The following is a 19362-nucleotide window of genomic DNA, read 5'->3' on the forward strand; positions in this document are numbered from 1 at the left end:
TTTAATTATATTTATGGATACAATTGGTATTTATGAAAAGTTATAATGAGATAGGAAGGTAAAATTGGAATTAAAATATATGAATAGTATTATAGAGGGCACCCTCTATATGAGCCAAACCCTTCAAATATAGAGGGTTACTATAGCTCCCTCTTAATATAGAGGGTGCTACAGTTGCACCATTGGAACCAATGACACTCCATTTATAGAGGAATGGAGTACCAATGCTCTCACAGAACGTCGATCCCGACTTCGCGGACCCCGATGGCCTTCAATCTGGACCCAAGCTTCTCTCCGACCCTGGACGCCGTCTTGGAGTCCCAAAAGCTGCGGGGGCGAGGGTGGCGGTTGAGCCTGCAGCAGGCGTCGCGTCGGAGGCGGAGTCCTGCTCGCTGGAGTCGGCCATGGCGATGATGGTGTTCGTACGGGGGGCCGTCACTTGAGCCGTGATTTTCCTGCAGCTTATGATTAATCGGAGGAGATGAAGACTTGGGGTTTCCATTTGATTTGGTGAGGGAAAGTAACACAATTTTTATTTATGATAGTGAATTTGTTCGTGTTTTTATTTTTTTTTAATTGCGATCGTGATCTCAGCGATCGTTAAGCCCTTATAGCTCAGTGGTAGAGCGTCAGTCTTGTAAACTGAAGGTCCGTAGTTCGATCCTGCGTGAGGGCATTTATAAGGTATTTTTCGGAGATAATAATAATAATATTAATGATGATGAGAAGCTACAGTTAACTTATTTTATATACAATCTATATATTAGTAACTTTTATAAATTTATATTTCTAGACGAAAATTCAATACAAGTGTTATCGGCTCTTTATATTAAAAAAAAGGTCTATTTTTAGTAAATGGATACGTTCCTATGCATACAAAATTTTACTATTTTCAATATTAGTCGCTTACATCTTTCATGTTTTGAAAGGAGTCTCTCATATCATTAAAACTACTATTAGGGCCTCGAATTATTAAGTGATTTTAAAATTAGTCCTTCAAATTATTCTAAATTGCTAGTAAGCCGCTTAATATCATGTAATTCTGAAGTTAGTCCCTCCTCTAGTTAAGTGTAAAAGTAGCAACTGGAGATTAGTTTGGAACAACTTATTAGAGTTGGGACCTAATGACAATTTAAATGATTGTAAGGAACAATTCTGAATTGACATATATTTCGAAGGACCTAGTAGAAATTTAATCATTTAAACTTGTTTCGAAATATGAAAGATTTACAGGACTAATATAAAAACTTTTTAAACTTATGGCAAACCTACAAAGCCAGGTAGCCATTTTCTTATGCCACGTGGGGCCCTCATATAGGGTTGTCCAAAAATAAATTTATACTAGTAATTTATAAATAATTTATTAATTATTAATAAAGAATTTATATTTATAATTTTTTATTTATAATTTATATCATTTTAAGTGATTAATAAAATTATTTATTTTTATTATTTTTTTTGTCTTTTTTTGTAATTTAAAATTTAAATAAAATTAAAAAAAATAAAAAAAAGGTCCAGGCCGGCCCGGAACCCGGCCCGGTCGGGCCCGGGCCCGGACCCGGCCTGGGGTACCCGGGTCCTGGTCCGGGCTCCGGTTTTGTCCGGGCTGGGCCCAGATTTATGGGCCGGGCCGGCCCGGATGGACAGGTCTACCCTCACAGAACAAGTGACTATTTTTGTGCCTAAAACTAAGTACATTATTTAATTATTCTACTTGGCCCCACATGAAATAAAGCGGGCGACTAAGGGGCTGTTTGGTTGTAAGTTTTTACTATGTAAAAAGATAGAAAGTGTAAAAAAGTGGGTCCCAATGTCAGCTTTTCTTTTTTTTAATTGTTTGTTTGTAGTTGTGAAAATAGTGTAAAGTGATTTATTATGCCGATGTGGCATGGATTCACAAATCCCTTCAAAATGGTCTGATTTTGAAGGAAAGCTGACATATGTGTCAGAAGTGAGGGGGTTAGGTCAATGGAATCATTTGAGTAGGGACAACACAATAACCACTTTTTACACTTTCCAAACAAGCAATTAAAGTTACATTTTGCAAACCAAACAAGCAATTTATGATTCTAATGGAATAAAAAACAAACAAAGAAAAGTTGCTCACTGAAATTGATGAGGTGGACAACATTTTTTCAAGTTGTGTCATAAATACACAACTTTACCAACAACAACCAAACAGCCCCTAACAAATTCGGTGACCACGTAACTATATCCTAGAGAGTTCATCATTTCATTCCTCCTGATAAAATTTTGCGAACAAGGAAAGTTCGGTCCATTTTCCTTTCAGTTTCTCTTGTTTTTATTTTCTTTTTTGCTTTTTTTCAAACCAAACAGGTAAAAGTGATTTTCTTTCTCACTTTCTTTTCTTCTCTTTTAATTTCGATCGAACCAAAAACAACAAAAAAGTTGAACTCCATCCTTAAGTTTTAACCTTGAATATCAACTCTCAAAACCATCTTTAAAATCAATGTAAAGATACAATAGCTATAGAAGATCATCATATTTTGTTAGCCTTGTGACTTGGAGTCTCTACGTGTGTGTGTATCATATTTTGTTAGTCTTGTGACTTGGAGAGTGTGTGTATCATATTTTAGTAGTCTTGTGACTTGGAGAGAGAGTGTGTGTATCATATTTTGTTAGTCTTGTGACTTGGAGTCTCTGTGTGAGTGCCTGTGTACGTGTGCGCGTGCGTGTGGCGTGCGTGCGTGTGTGGGCTTGGCATGGGTGCGCGTGCTTGCGTGCGTGGCCTTGCGTGTGTGTGCGCGCGTGTGCGTGTGTTTGTGTCTTTGTGTGTGTGCGCGTGCATGTGTGTGTGCGTGGCGTTTTTGCATATTGGGCCTGGCTGGGTGTGTGCGTGTGCGTGTGCATTGTGTGCGCACGCGTGTGTGTGCGCGTGTGCGTCTTCGCGTGCGTGTGTAATGTGGCATGTGCGCGTGTGGTGTACCGGCGTGCGTGCGCGTGCATGTGTGTGTGCGTGCGTGCGTGGCGTGTGTGTGCGCGAGAGCGCGTACGTGCGTGTGTCTAATATATATATATATGCCAAATTTATCACTTTCCACAGTTAACCATTTCGCAATCATTGAAAAGAGAAAACTTTTCCCCACTGAGTTGGTTGATTATAGTATAAATACTATATCTTTCTTATTGGATATATATATATATATAATTATATATATAATTATATATATATTATACTATATATAATTATATAGGCAAATACTTGTGTCCACTTAAAGTTGGACATCCACTCATACTTTTTAACCCTTGGATTTTCCTAGGGATACTGGCATGATATGAGTGACTTTTTATATGTTAATATGAGTGATACTTAAAGTTTGGTGGACCACTAATTCACTTATCCACCTTAAGTTGACACCCAAGTTCTTCGCTCTAATACTTATATATACTATATATATATATATATATTATATATATATATATTATATATATATATATAATGTTTAGTGCAGATAACTATGCGAATCCAGTATGATATTTGGAAGACTAAATACCAAAAAACTCCCCTCAACTTTGGACGATAATCAGATAACCCCGTATAACTTCAAAAATATCAGAAAACCCCCTTAAGTTTAGTGGTTTAACTTTGAGATTTTATTAGAAAATCTTGCTAAAAGCAATGAATTAATTTTAAAAGATGCCACATAAAGGTAGTTCATGAAACCATACATGTATTTAATGTTAGGACAAAATTGGTTGAAATTCTTTGTGCAAACAACTAGACAAATGCTCAATTCCAACACCCAAGTCATAGCTAAGTTAGAAACCTAATTTGGTCAATTCGTTAGTGCTATGAGAGAGGGAGAGAAGGCAAAATTTTCGAGTCAACTTGTGGCCAACCCTAAGGACATGGGATCAAATTCAACCTACTAAGCTCAAGTGAATGCAATCCATTCACTACAATTAGGAAAACAAGTGTGGGAGTATTTTATTAGGGTTGACAAAAAAAAATTTAGACCCTAGTTGTCTCTAATTGTGAGAAACTAACTAAAGGGGTGGGATTAAAAATACTAAAAAAAAGACTTACCTTAAGCAAATCTTCAATCTTTAATCAATCCTCAATCCTCAATCTTCGAAACAGTTCCTTCATAATAAATTACATAAATTAAAAAAATTAAAATAGAAAAATCCTACTTATAAGCACGTTCTCTGGCAATGGCGCCAAAAACTTGATAGGAAATAAATAAAACTTAGTTGTAAATGCACAACTATCAAATTATATCATAAAAGACGTTGAATCTTCGAGAAGGTGTTGTAGGAGATAATAAAATTTGGTTTTCTAAGTTGTGTGTTGTGTGTACAATTAAGAGTGACAATTGTGGAGAGATAAAGAGAGTGTGTGTGGTTATATGTAAATAAAACAGTGCTAGATTAGAGAAAAATAAGAAACAAATAAAGGAAAATCAAGAATAAAGAGGAAAATCAAGAAAGTAAAAGATGAGGGATTTAATTAGAGATATTACGAATCTAGAATCGAATCCACTAGTCAATCTTACTAAGAATTTATGAACTATTCTCTTTTATCATATTTTACTTTAGATTTGTTAAGCATAGAGTATCAAACCACTAAAGAAAAGCATAACTTATCAAATTATCATCCAAGTAAAATTAACACTCATGAAAAGAATAACAACTAGGAATTGCTTTTAGAATTCATAAGTATAAACAATCAGACCACTCAAACTAATCATAGCTTATCAAACTTTTCTTCTACCAATTAGTTCTCTAGTTGATTATTCTAAACATGATCATTTTAAGCACAAGAGAGCAATTCACAAATCATAAAAACAATTAAACTGGTTTCATATAATTCTAGAATTCCTACAAAATTTTACTTACACATTTTAAAAAATAAAAAGATAAAATCTAAACTAGAGAGTATGAAAGAAAGAAAATAAAATACAAGAAAAACAAAAACTAACTACAAAAGTAAGAATAAGAATAAACAAATAAAGATTTAAACTATGAACAGTAAATATAATTGTAAAAAGAAAAACACAAAAAATTAAATATATATTACCAAATAAAAATGCAAGAAAATAATACACAAATAAAAACATGAAACTGGATCTACTTTACAAGGCATCAAAATAAATCTAATTAATCTACCAAAAAAATAAAATCCTAAAACATGAATATCTAAGCAAAAAAAAAAAGAAATTTACATTTCAAGAGGATTCTAACTCCTTGAAGGCAAATCTTCATCTTCATCAACAGATAATAGGAGGAAAGAAAAATATGAAGAGGCAAAAAAATCTTTTATTGATTACAACAAAGTTATAATTTCTGAAAAGTCTTCTCAATTAAGTTTTTCCCCCTCCAAATGAAGTTTTTATTAAAAATTCTTTTACTGTTTATGGATCCTTGAGCTTTCTTGGGCCTTCTTTTGTTTTCATATTTGAGCTTCAATATATAGTAGAAAATCAGGAAATTTGATTCTTTTAGACTTTTAATTATTAATTCTTCATTAACTTGTAAATTAAGATAAAACATATTATTAGTGTTATTTTTATTTAAATAAAATAAATAATGAGGATATAAAAATGTAATAAAATGTGATTATCAGTTAGGGAAAAGAGATGTAATTGCTTTCAAAAAAGTTATCGGTTTCTAGTTAAATTATATGTGTTATGCCCATGTCTGCATGGGTAGGTCAACTTTTGTTTTATAATTATTAAAGCTACGGTGATGAGCAAAGTTGATGGAACAAAAAAGATTTTAGAACAAAATTTACAATTATCATGATTTAGGGCAATTTTAAAAATACCTACAATTTGGAGGGTACATATTGAAAAATCCAAAATTAAAATGAGGATAATATTTCACTAAAACCTCCAATACGTTTAAAATTTGAAACTAAATCCTCAATATCTTTAACAATGTTACTAAACCCCAAATAACTTTTCACATAATTTCCTCAAAATTAACATCATTATCTCATGTATAGTCAAATAACCAAAAGACACCCTAACAACCCGATTGGTTCTACAATGTTTTTACTTAACCCCTAATAATTTTTGGCAAAAACCCCTAAATATAGGATGCTTATAATTTTCAAAAATTTTTAGAGATTTGTTTGTAATTATTGGAATTATCAAGAGGTTGATTGAAATTTTTGAATTTAAAAGGCTTTGTTTCTAATTTTAGATTTGTCAAGGGTTTGTTTGTATTTTTATATAATTTTTGTGGTTTCTTGCAATTTTATTAGTATTTATTTATTTTCTAATTTGAAGGGTATGTTCACGATTTTTTAGACTTTAAGGGGTTTCTTGAAATTTTAAATTTTCTAATATGCTATTTATAAATTTTTTACTTTTTATGGATTTTTTCATATTTTTTGTATTTTTCGTGTGTTTGTTTGAAATTATAAAATTTTTGGGATTATTTGTAATTTTTAAATTTAAGCAGGGTTGTTTATACTTTTTATATTTTTAAGAGGTTGTTTGTAATTGATGAATTTTTCAGGTGTCATTTGTAATTTTAAAATGCTAAGAGCTTTTTTTAATTTTTAGATTTTTCATGGTTTTTTTTGCATTTTTAGGAAACCCTTAAAATTAACATATGATTAAATTTCACTGAACTCTTAATAAGTTTAGTGTTTCGAACTAAATCTCCAATATCTTCTATAATTTCGCTAGACCCCCAATGACTTTTGGCAAAAAACCTTGAAAACTAACATCATCAGTTCATGTCTAGTCAAATGATCAAAATACACCTCAATAACCTAGTAAATTTTACGTTTTTTACTTAACCCGCAACAGTATTTGGCAATTCCGAGTTACATCACGAATCTTTTAGATAAGCCACATGAGGATTTAGAAGGCCTAGTATAATGTAATGTGTGATTTGATCGAAATTTGCATTTTAACATTAGTAATTATGTCTAGTCAAATGATCAAAATACACTTCAATAACCCAGTAAACTTTACATTTTTTACGTAACCCCAAATAATTTTTTGGCAATTCCGAGTTACATCAGGAATCTTTTAGATAAGCTACATAAGGAATTAGAAGGACTAGTATGTTGTAATGTGTGATTTGATCAAAATTTGTATTTTAGAGTTTCAGACTAATAAACTCTCATCTCATTCAATTTGATTGGGATGCTCTAACTCTGACATGTGTCTTCAAATGAGAAAAATGAGGCTCAAAATATTAGATGTATTCAATATTTCTAAATGAAAGGGGAATTTGGTCAATTATAACAGGTAAATGAGAATTGCTAGTTATACCTCATGAAAAAAGACTTTCTCATGGAATTAGTCATTCTACTTCTTTTATAGAGAGATTCTGTTCAAGCAAGAATATAGAGCATGATTAAAGAAGTCTATTTATCGCGTATATGCTTCAAGGGTCATCATAGCATAGCCGTCGAGATGAGTAAGGACCTAAAAGATTGAATGGAACAAAATGATATATGGACAAGTAAATCCCTTACGATTCGAGATTAAAAGAGAATGGATGTTCAAAAAGAAAAAGAAAAAAGGGGTATACATTATTACGATATAGGAATCATTCCACAATGAATTCAAGAGTTCTAAAATAAATGAAAGAGGTGGGTAGAATTAAAACGGTATCCTTATCTAAAAAAGAGGATATGACAAAATTGGTACACACTACGAACTTGATTGCATTAAGCCTTAGTATCGAAACTTGCTAAGTGGTAAACTTCAATTTAGAGAAACCCTTGAACTAAAAATGGGCTATTCTAAGCAAAAGCTTTATGTTTAAAAAAACAAGAGTTTTAATTTAAAAGCAAGAAGGAAATGATATAGGTCATCATTTCTTTAATTTAGAAGGATTCCGACTACCAAAATATAGTCAACTCCATTCGTTAGAATGGTTTCCATTGAATCTCTGCATCTATCCCTAGATAATGAATGTTTTATAATTTTCAGATTTTTAGAGGTTTGTTTGTGATTATTAAAATTTTAAGAGGTTTATTCTAATTTCTGGATTATAAAGGGATTTTGTTTCTAATTTCAAATTTCGGCAAGATTATTTGTAATTTTTTATTTTTGGGGTTTTCTATAGTTTTTTGGTGTTTCTTTTTAATACTCTAATTTAAAAGGTCTGTTATTTTTTACTTTACTTTTTATTGTTTTTTTTGGTTTTAATGTATTTGTTTGATTTTTTACTATTTAGGCTGTTAATGGTACTTTTCAAATTTTAAAGAGGGTTGTTTGTACTTTTTGAATTTTTTAAGAGATTGTTTGTTTTTTTGGGTCATTTATAATTTTAGAATTTTAAGATTTTTTTTCAACTTTAGATTTTCAAGGGTTTTTTTACAATTTCAACTTTTTAGGGGGCTTGGAAAAATTCTCATTATTAAAATACATGATTATTGGTATATGACCTTTCCTTACAGTGTATTAGCCTGATGGCGGCATCACATTAAAGGTGTTAAATTATTAAATTGTATAGGGTATAAAAATTGGGTTATTATATTGTGAATATGAGCAAATTATACAATGACAACATAGCATTGCAATGAGAATCAAATTATTTGCAAATTTCTTTCATAAAAGGATTTTGATCTTCGTGCACTATTTATGGTAAATTATACTTAATGTGAATTGACCATATAATTTTGACTTTGGTCATGGTAATTTTAATATTTTTGATTAACTACATAGGTAGATAGACAATAAATAATTTTACGTTATTACATTGAAATAAAAAATGTTTCACAGCCAAGTTAAGTAAGAAATAGACTAAAAATAAAGGATAATAATAATTTATGAATCTTTTTGTGGGTCATTTATAGTTTTAGAATTTCAAAAGTCTTTTTTTCCTAATTTTAGCAATTTTAGAATTTTTAGGGGGCTATATGTTTATTTTAATTTTCAATGATTTGTTACTATGTTTTGGTAATATTTATGAATTTAAAGTGTTTTTTGTAACTTTTGAATTTTTCGACATGTTATTTGTAGTTTTAATTTTTAGGTAGCTATTTGTACTTTTTCATATTTTTAGGATTGTTTGTAAATTTATGGGTTAATTTGCAAATATGAATGATTTGAGGGATATATATTGTGTTTGAGGGTTAATTTTAGTTGATGTAAAATTTTGGGATAACCTCAAAGTGAAAAAATTTAAATGTTTTGGGTGTTTCCTAAAATTATCAAACTTACTAGGAGTTAGTGAGGGCTGTAGATAATTTGAGAGTTTAGATCTCAATTCAAAGTTATGAGAGGTTTATTGAATTTTAATTTTTAAAATAACCAAGGAGGGACACATGACATTTATTTGATTTTTTTTAATTGTGGATAGTTACAATATGTTTAGAATTAATAAATATTTAATTATAAGATTTTTTAAATTTTTTTATAGATAAAAATTTCTAATTATGATGCGAATAGTTTTAATTTAATGAAAATTCTTAGAAAGATAGAATTGGTTGGACACATGTTATCTTCTAACCCGTACAATGCAGGCTTTAATATTTAAATATTATCTTAATTGAAGCGAAGACATGGGCCAATTGCATACAATATTAGTGAATTGTGACTATAAAATTTGAATGCCAATTACTTTAGCATCTCCTAAAATGTTGTGTCTTAAGTAATTATGAAATTCTCTTAACAAACTTAATAATCAATTTTAGATATTAATTATGAAATTATAGGAACATAAAATTGGTATTAAAATATATTGAAAGCATAGTAGTATAAACAGAATATCTTAAACTATCAATTCGCATAAATTACCAAAAAATAAGTCAAAAAGCTAAGAAGTCCTTTCAAAAACTTTGTTGTGCAATAAAAAAATAAAAAAATCAACCAAAAGAAAGCAAAAGAACAAAAGCCAAAGTTCTTAACTTTTTTGATATAGTTATCATATATTATGTCAAAAAAAAGTTTATAACATATAACATTTTAATAATAAATTAAAGATATACGATTGGAATAGAATTTGTTTTGATAGTGGGGGAAGTAAAGGGAGGGATAAAAATCTAAAGTATCTTTTGGTAGAGGGTTTTTAGAAGGAAAGGCAAAGAGAAGGGAGGTAGAGTAAAAGATAACTCAAAATGAACAAAAAATAAGGAGAGAGAAATCCCTCAATATTCAATATTGGAGGATTTCAAGAGGAGAGAGCAAATGAAATACAATTTGAAGTGTTTTCTCTCTTCTCCCCTCCTACCAACAAAAAAAACATAAGAATGTATATACTTCCTTGCACCTTATTGCACCTCCTTCTACTTTATCTTCCCTCTTCAAACCTCCTACTAAGCCATGTCTTATTAACTTAACTGATCAGACACCAATTAACTTAATTAATATAAAGAAGAAAGTACAAAGAAGACATAAGTAAAAAATATATATAGTAGTTAGATGAGAAATTCTATTTTGGTAGTCACTTCTTAGGGAGAACACACATATCCCCGTCCATCATCATCAATTGAGCCACCTAACGCTAACGTGCTGAACCCGTGCTCGTCATATGTCCACCCTTCGAGTCCAACCGTCACACTTGACTTGAGTCGACAACAAGATGGAATCTAGATACCAAAGTAGCTCGGGACGTCGAGTTCCCTGACTCCTAGAGGAAATTGGCTATGAAAATGACTATGTCACTCTCGACAGATCCTATCTTAAGGAAAATTATGAAAGAATTTGAAGCTATATGCAAATGAGCAATGTAAATACCTTAGTTTCGATAGACAGATAATCCCTGATTCTACATGCAGATATCAGTAAAGGTTGCAATATAGATTCTGAACAAATAATAATAATAGAGTCTTCAGTTTCTTTTATTTGGCTTGCAAATATCATTGCTTGCCATAGTCTTCTTCCATGAAATTATATCTCTATAGGCTATGGCAGAAACTCTGTTTCAGGCATACGAGGATAACAATTTTTTTGGGGTACTTGTGAGTTCTTAACTAATAAATTGATAATTTTGTCTCTATCCAATTCCTAGCCAATGAAAATTCAATGAAAACTAAACTCTTTGATTCTCCATCATAATATTAACCATGGAAAGTTTTTTCTAAACTTTTATAAGGAGTATAAGTATGATACGAAGCATGACACGATATTGATATAAAAATTGATAATAAAAACTGTGGTATTAAAACGAATCTCCCATTTTAAAAGAAAAAAAAAAAACCATAATAGTATATAGCCAACCCGACTCGAGACAAGCCCGACCCCGTCACGTATCGAAAGGAGGCATATTTTATTTCCGCTTTGCCCAAATCCATCATCTCCTTCATCAAATAATATACAGAAAAACTCCAACCCTAACTCAACTACTCTGCTCTGCTTTCTAAATCTCAGGCGAATTTTGGGATCATTGTAGCGGCGAGCGATTTATCGGCGGTATGTGGCGCGGCACGAGCATCGCTAATCGACAGGTCTTGATTCTCCTTCCTCCTTTGCTTAATTCTTTCTATGGTTGACCGAAATGGGATCGTAAATTAGTAGAAACATCACTTGATCCGAACTCTTGATGTTTGTTCAATTCTTTTGATTTTGATGTAATAATTTTTAATGATTCTAGGTAATTCAATTGTCTAGCTGCGATTTTTAAAAAAAAAGTATTTCTTTTTTCAGCTGCGGAGTGCCCGGGATGTCGTCCTGTGCCACGAGCGTGTTGTCACTGTCCGCAATTTCTCGAAGGCTGCTGGCGCGTTTACGGGCAAAGCAGATGGTATGCAATTTCTAATTTTTAATATTTGCTGGTGGTGCTTCATTTGTCAGTTCGTTGATGGAACCAAAACAAGGATCTTCATTTGTCAGTTCGTTGGAAGCCTCGACATGTCGCATGAAATTAGATAAATAATGAAATGAAAGATGCACGTTTTATATTTTGTAAGGTCATACAAAGTGAGGAGGATTTGATATCTGTTAGAATTGAATGGAGCAATTTTCAATATGCTTCTTTAAAATGTTGTGACCGTAAAGTTGTAGTTTGAGAGACCTTAGCTAGGAAATATGGATCGATCACATTAAATATTGATGCTTAAAGCTGAAAGATAAGAACTATAATAAACGAGACTAACAACTTGGTGGAAGGTGAGAACTTGATACTTTTGAAGAACAAAGTGATGGAAGATGGTAGTCGAAAACATAAATTAGAATAATGTTATGTGGAGCAATATGCTAGTTACATCAATAGGCTATCAAGGTCATAGGAACTTTTTGAGGCAGTGAGTTGATAAATAAAGAGTTGGGGTAGGATGAGGAGTCCAAAGGAAGTAAAGAGGACATTTTCTAAACGTTGGCCAACTGTAAAAATGATGGATTTCGGAAGAAAAAAATGTAAGCGAGCAAAAAGAAAGCTAACATGCCAAGAGGCTGAATTTAAAGTTTATGATAATTTGTACAAAGTTGGACATTATGTTGGTGTACGTATAAATGTGTTTGCTATAAATGGTTAAAGTGGTTACTGGTAACTGGAATCACAAGTCAATTTTAAGTCTACGAGTGGAGATCAAAGAGTCATGGACTCATAGAGAGGGAGTAAGTTTTTAGAGAAAGATGTACTTGTGTAAGTTTAGCAAGATTCTCCTAAAATAATTTATTGTAGAACCAAATGGTCCTAGGAAGTATGAAAAAACCCAAACTTATGAAGTTTGAGATTCTATAAAGAAATGAAAGCTTGAAGGATTATAGGATGATATGTGTCCTGAAGTTTGGGTCTATTTGGTGAAGGGGAGATATTACAGTTAAATCAGTTCCCATAATTTTTGTTTTGAATGGATGGGAATCACTCTGGTATCTACTTGTAAGGATGAATGGGGGTTTGAAAGCTATGCGTATAATCATGGATCAAGTTAATCACAAACATTGATTGGACATGTTTAGACAAAAAGAGATTATAGGTGATTAAATGATCTTATAATTATTTCAATTATGCATACTGAATGGGAACACTTTGATACCTAGTTGATGAATGATGGTGGTGATTTATAAAGTTGTACAATACAAATTATTATTATGTCACGCGTATGACTTATGACCCAGATGATAAACTACTAGAAGAGTAACTGAGCAAAGACGTAGGTAAAGTGTTCAAAAATATCTGATCTGTTTATATACCGAGGGTTGGCTATGTAAGCTCTTTATTAATGACTGATAAATAGAATAAATATCTACATTGCCTCAGTTTTCCTCTAAAAACTTATAGTAAGTGCCCTAACGAGATAATTTGATGGATTCCAGACAATGGTGTGATCCACTCATTGAGAAGTGGTTTCACATGACTGGATGGATCCACATAATATTCTAGATCAAGGGTTGGCCTTTTGTAAAAATTTCAGTTTTAAGTTGTTAAAAAATTCCCAAATAGAATCCATGGTTTACCTTGCTATCTCATATCTTTTTAATTTACATCTCATCCACATTGTTATTCTTCTCGGAACAATTTGAAAATTCTTACCCTTAATGTTTTTCCGCATATATTATTGATGTATAATTACCTTTCTTTTCAAATTAATAGTTAAATCTCTTTTTAGTTCTAGTACTTCATAATATTTTGAAAGCTATATATGTTAATATACAATTGAGTGTCTAAGGTATATAAATTTTATCTCTGCTCATGTTTCTTCACTCGTATTTCTCCAAGGGGTTCCTTAAGATTCTAACAATCAACTTGACTAAAAATGCTTCTCAAAGTTTCTCAAAATTGCTAAAGTTGCGGAATAAAATGATTAAGCATTGGCTCCATGATTGTTAAATGACATATATTGAAAAAGATATATTTGATAGTGCTAGTTATGAGGTGATTATGTACTTTTTTACAATATATGAAAACTTGTTAGGAATTATTGCAAATTATTTTATTCATTAATTATGTAATGACACCACTTTCTTGAAATCCTGGATCCGCCACTGGTTCTATAAAAGAAATCAATGAGTAACAATTATATTGATGTAGTTAAGATTCTAAGAATATGCTCGGTAGAGTGATGGTTAATTTTTGAATAATTGGAAGGAAACAAATTCATACCACGTGCTTGCACCGAGATTTGACATTATGTCTTTATCTCATTGCATTTTTTTTAGGGAACTAACTACGAATGTAAAAGAATCTTATGATATTTGTTGATATTAAATCAATTAATGACACAAAGGACAGATCATTCCTGATTACAAAGAGAAGCTTAAAATATTAAAGGTACAAAACCAAGAGCACAAAAATGTATTATTTAGAAAATTTTAGCTCTGGCAAAATATTGTGAGAAGAAATGTGGTTATAGAACTTATTGATGTTTGAGAAAAACTTATCTTGTGCTTCTTTGGATCAACCTTTCATCATGGTGGTGAATTAAGAAGGGTTTTATGAAATAAAGTTCTGAAAGAAGGATGATAAAATGAAAGTGCTTCTTGAGTTTTATGTTATCTGAGAGTGCTTCTTGAGTTTTATGTTATCTGAAATGTATTTGAAGTTGAAGGAAAATTTTAAAGCTATACAACCATGCTTTACATGTTAAAATGTCTAGTAATTAGTCAAAAGTTCCTAAAAGACGCATGTACTTTGAATGATTATGTTTAGATGGATAAGTAACAACATGAGCTGGAAGAACAGAACACAAGTGTAGCTGTAAGAACATATTGGTAGTTCCACTTGAGAAGAAAATGATGGAAACTGATTGCATTGGTTTGACCTTTAATGTTGATCGACTAGTGTGACTCAAAATGTTAGGATTATAACTGATGGATCAACAAGGGGCAGGATTTGAAGCAAAATTGGAATTAAGCAGGTCAGAAAGGATACTGTAGTTGTTTGTTGAGATAGTTACATAGGAGACAACCCTTAATATCGTTGAATGCAGAAAAGTTTTCGCATAGGATGGCCCCAAGATTGGGGATTAGGGAATTGTTGTGTGCATACAACAACTTTATCATCCATGTACAATGACATAATGAGATATTAGATTGACGTGTTTAGCTAATCACTTCGAACTTTTTCAAAGCAGTATTTGTAAATCAACAATATCAAAAATGATGTTTTAAAAGAGCGCACTTTAGTTAGTATCGAGGCATACCAATTTTATACTAATACACGCTATCAATTCACTATCACAAAGCTCACTCTTTTTTTATCAAGCCTTCAATTCTTAATTGCTTTGGAATATATTAAATATCTTCCTTAATCATCAATACTCACCAAGAATTTAGTGTTTTATCATGGCCATAAACAACTCCAATGCCCAAGATTCTTAAGTGAGCATCAAATGCAACATCGATTATTTTTTTCATCAAATTTATTTCTCCTCACTCTGCTCATCTCAATCCTTTCTCTCTAGCACTTATTAAACTTTTCATTCTGATTTTCTCTCTCACTTTTTTGCAATATAAGACTTAGACATTGAATGAATGTGACCCTATATTTATCTCTATCTCCATACACACAGTGTATGCCTTTATCCCTTTCTTATTTATCTTTTTTTTGTTAATTAGGTGTAGCTCATTTTTTTGTTAGCAACTTAAAGTTTCCATAAAGGAGGGAATTATAATTGTCCAATTAGTTTGGTTTATGATTGTAAGGTGTTATATTTTATAAGTGCATATACTTGTTTATTTCATATAATTTCATATTTTTCTTGGCTATAGAGTAGCTCGGTCCTGAACCTAGAATCTTCCATTACCTAATCCACAACTTTAGCAATGAGGCAGGCAGCTTTGGAAAAATCATATAGTCCTATTTTAATGGTTAGATTATAACATATTTATTTTATCATATTGAGCCAATTAAATATTTCCAATTACTGTGAAGAGGAAAGGTGAAAGTCATGTCTTTTTGCTTCAAAATGTGAAGAGGAAAGGTGAAAGTCATGTCTTTTTGCTTCAAAATATGTGGTTTGTTTTTGCTTAAGGGTAGGTCAAGGTTTTAAATATCGGATATAGGGGATGAGATGAGCAAAATCAATACTGGATTGCATACGTCAGAGAAATATTAGTGATATGTAGTAAATGTTATAGTGCTATATTGGATGATGCGCATATATAATATAACATCCTAAAATACAATCTAAATATACTTAATGAAATCTAAGCATACAAAATTATAAATAATATATCTTTAAGATCTAACCAATTGTAGAAACTTAGGGAAAATAGCCTACTAAAGTTTTCGAAAAAACTTCAAACGGTGGAATTTTTGCTAAAAAATACCAAAGAAATTTTGCAAAAATATATTGTCTTATGACAAGCCAGATAAATGACATATTGGCCAACATATCAGTTGATATATTGGCCCTATCGAGGATATTTTGCTCAAGCATATTCAAAAAGCGGTAAAAAACATAACGACCATATCATTTTGTGGCAAGCCTTATAAAAGATTATATCAACCGATAATATCAGCTATATTAGAGATAAGATATTTAAAACCAATGGTGTAGGTTGCTATGAACTAATGTGAATAATAGTATCAGCTCCTCAAAAAAAAAAAAAAATCTATATATTATATATTTTATTGTCCTTCCACCTTTCTTATCCTAAGCAGGTTAACTACATGATGTAACTGAATTCATACACATCCGTTCACAGAATTTCAGGACATTATTAAAGTAGACAATTATCCTTTAATGTAAATTTGTAATATCTTTTTTCTTCTTGATTTCATTTTATTAATGCAAACTGATTGTCTATAGAAAATTGTTTTCCTGAAATAAAATTTTCAACACTTTTATACTTGATTTTCACGGTGTAGTGCCTTCAAATATTAATTCTAGTTCCTTCAAGATTTGTACTTTATAATTAGTCTGTCCTCATGCGACCCTCAAAACTTCTATCAATCAGTAATCTGATTCTACTATATTAAACTGTTCTATGTGGAAAATTCTTGGCTTCTCGTCTAGCTGAGTGGATCTGTTAAATAAACTGCTTAACGACTTATGTACCATGTGGACATAATTAAATCACACAGGGGAAAGTAGTTAATGGCTTATCTATCACATGTATTTTTCTTGTATCACCTTGACTTAAATTTACTTTAGTGACCTCCTTACTGATTTCGTGCTTTCCAATCTTATTGTTTCGTACATTTTAGTTTTCTCCTTCCCTTTTTGACTGTTCTCCCATTTTTAGGAAGCAACCTATGTGGTTTACATGGCAAAGAGGCTGGAGAGCCGTTTCATGGTATTGGGGAGCTTCCCATCATGACTGAAACAGTGAAGGGTGGATGCAGACAAGAATATTTTGGCATCTTCAAGGTGATGAAAGCTGGAAACATTGCTTTTTTCCTTCATTTCTTATTTGTGCACTAACATGGTTTTATTTATGGTTTTTGTTCAGATATCTCATCCAGGAAACTCTAAGTGTGCTTTCTCTAGATTATCATCTAAACTTAGTACACCAATGACCAGCATGGTGTCCAATAGTTCCCTTTCATGGTTCGTGCAGACCTCTCATCCCTGCTCCTTTCCAATTAATTAATATACAAACAAAAATCTCTAATTGCTTTCTTATCAGTATTCAATATGCAACTCAGAGGAGAAGTTTTTCAAGTAATTCAGGTATATTTCTGTTTTTCATACTTCGTAGTTTTATTTGATGATTTATATATCAATCTAGAGTGATTCATCCAGTAATAGTTTTATGTGCCAATAGAAGTTTGATAATGAAATCAGGTTTTAAATATCAGTTATCAAAAATATATCGGATGGCCAAAGTTCATCTTGGATCCAGGTTATCAGGGATATATCGGGGTTAAGTAGAAAAAATCAGTGTCATATTGGATGGTGACGTATATAATATAATGTCCTAAAATTTAATCTAAGCACATTTAATGAAATATCGAGAGAGGATCTTCGAGAGAGGTTGTCGATAGAGGTCTTCGAGTGAGAAATTTGTGAGCGATTTGAGGGAAAGAACAGTTGAGGCAGAGAGAATTAGGGTTACAAAACGAGCGGATGTGAAATAGAATAGGATAGCATGGTTTTTGTTTAGTGGATGCGGGTTGAATATGGAAAAAAGAGGGGGTTTGTCCCCAAATTGGAACCGGCTCACATACAATGTAATTGTAGAAAATCGGATGATTTTTAACCCATGAGAAATCGGCTGTTTTATTGGATTTACACGGATACATCGGGACAAATCGGCAAAAACGATATGTGATAAATTCTTGCAAAAATTGTATCTGCCATGGCCCAAACCCTATATATCGGCAATAAATCGATAAAATCGGCCTATTTTTAATACACTGAATGAAATACATGGTTAGTTTCACATAATCCCGCAAACTTTGGGGCTTTTCAAATAACCCCCGACTTTGTTTATTTCACATCTCCACCTCTAATTTTTGGGGTGTCTCACAACACCTCCCCCACCCACCCCCCCAAAAAAACTTTAATATCTTCCAACAGGACCTTCACTAATAATTTGCAAATAACTAAAATTTCACTAAGGAAAATTCCAAAGTTTGTCATTTACATGCAATGTACCCAAGGTTACCGATAGTGGATAAGGCTGTTTGGGTTTATAGTGGCAAAAAGCGCAATGTCAAATAGTGGTACAATTTAAATATGTATAAAAAAAAAAGAACAACTAAAGAAAATCTAAAAAATCGACACATGCATATTTAATGATTTAAAATAGACGTGTAACAATCACATAATATTAACAAAAGAACTATACAGAATGAAAAAGTGTATATGTTTATCAAAAAGACTGTTATTTGTCCTATTCTTTCAACTTTCAAGTCTCTAATAGAAAAATTCTCAATAATAGAAAACATTGATCAAATTCTCAATAATAGAAAACATTGATCAGTAGCAACATAATTGTATTAACTATATGATACTTGACATAACAATGAAGTCTTCAAGCATAGATATAGATAAATGGCATAACAAAGTTTATGAGGATTATGTGAAAACTCCCAAAGGTCAAAGGGGGTTTGTGAAATTAGCCCTGAAATATATGTCCTAACTCCTAAGTTTCTTGGTTATCCACTGCCGTTGTCTAAGGAAATATGCTTATATCTAACGGTGTAAGGCCAGATTCGTCAGATGTAAGGGATAAATTTCTCCAATTAATCAGCTAGATAATTATCATTATAGTAAAATTTTAGAACTCTCTTTTTAACAAAATTTGCCTTCAATTTTTATTTTTCAATAAGTTGAACAACCAATTTTGAACATTTCTTTTTCGTGGGTCATATTTTGTGTTCTCATTGAATTATGTATTTCAACTAAACATTTATTGTTCACTACAATCTGAAGGTGAAAGATAACTTTTTTTTTACTGAAAATTTTTGTGTTGGGTCTCAGATTTACCGCCTCATCAAGAAATTGGTATGCCATCTCTTTCTCCCACCATGACTGAGGTATGAGCTGCTGTCTTGCTTTCCCTGGCTGCATCAATGCATAGTATTACTGGGTTGTAT

The 19362-nt window shown here is 31.7% G+C and overlaps 1 protein-coding gene and 1 non-coding gene across 2 annotated transcripts in view; both read left to right on the forward strand.

The window, feature by feature from the left end:
• TRNAT-UGU lies at positions 605-676 on the forward strand. The gene has a single exon. It is a non-coding gene; the product is annotated as a tRNA-Thr (tRNA).
• Positions 11186-19362, forward strand: part of LOC109837612 (dihydrolipoyllysine-residue acetyltransferase component 3 of pyruvate dehydrogenase complex, mitochondrial-like) — an 18345-nt gene continuing 10168 nt past the window's right edge. The window contains exons 1-7 of the mRNA XM_020405930.1: positions 11186-11380; positions 11580-11676; positions 17064-17188; positions 17271-17368; positions 17448-17491; positions 19247-19302; positions 19347-19362. The exon at positions 19347-19362 is cut by the window's right edge and continues 59 nt beyond it. Of these exons, the coding sequence (XP_020261519.1) occupies positions 11348-11380; positions 11580-11676; positions 17064-17188; positions 17271-17368; positions 17448-17491; positions 19247-19302; positions 19347-19362 (469 nt within the window). The 5' untranslated portion in view covers positions 11186-11347. The remainder of the gene's footprint in view (positions 11381-11579; positions 11677-17063; positions 17189-17270; positions 17369-17447; positions 17492-19246; positions 19303-19346) is intronic.

The sequence above is a fragment of the Asparagus officinalis genome, chromosome 4 (assembly GCF_001876935.1).
Source record: "Asparagus officinalis chromosome 4, Aspof.V1, whole genome shotgun sequence".
In the NCBI taxonomy this organism is placed as follows: Eukaryota; Viridiplantae; Streptophyta; class Magnoliopsida; order Asparagales; family Asparagaceae; genus Asparagus; species Asparagus officinalis.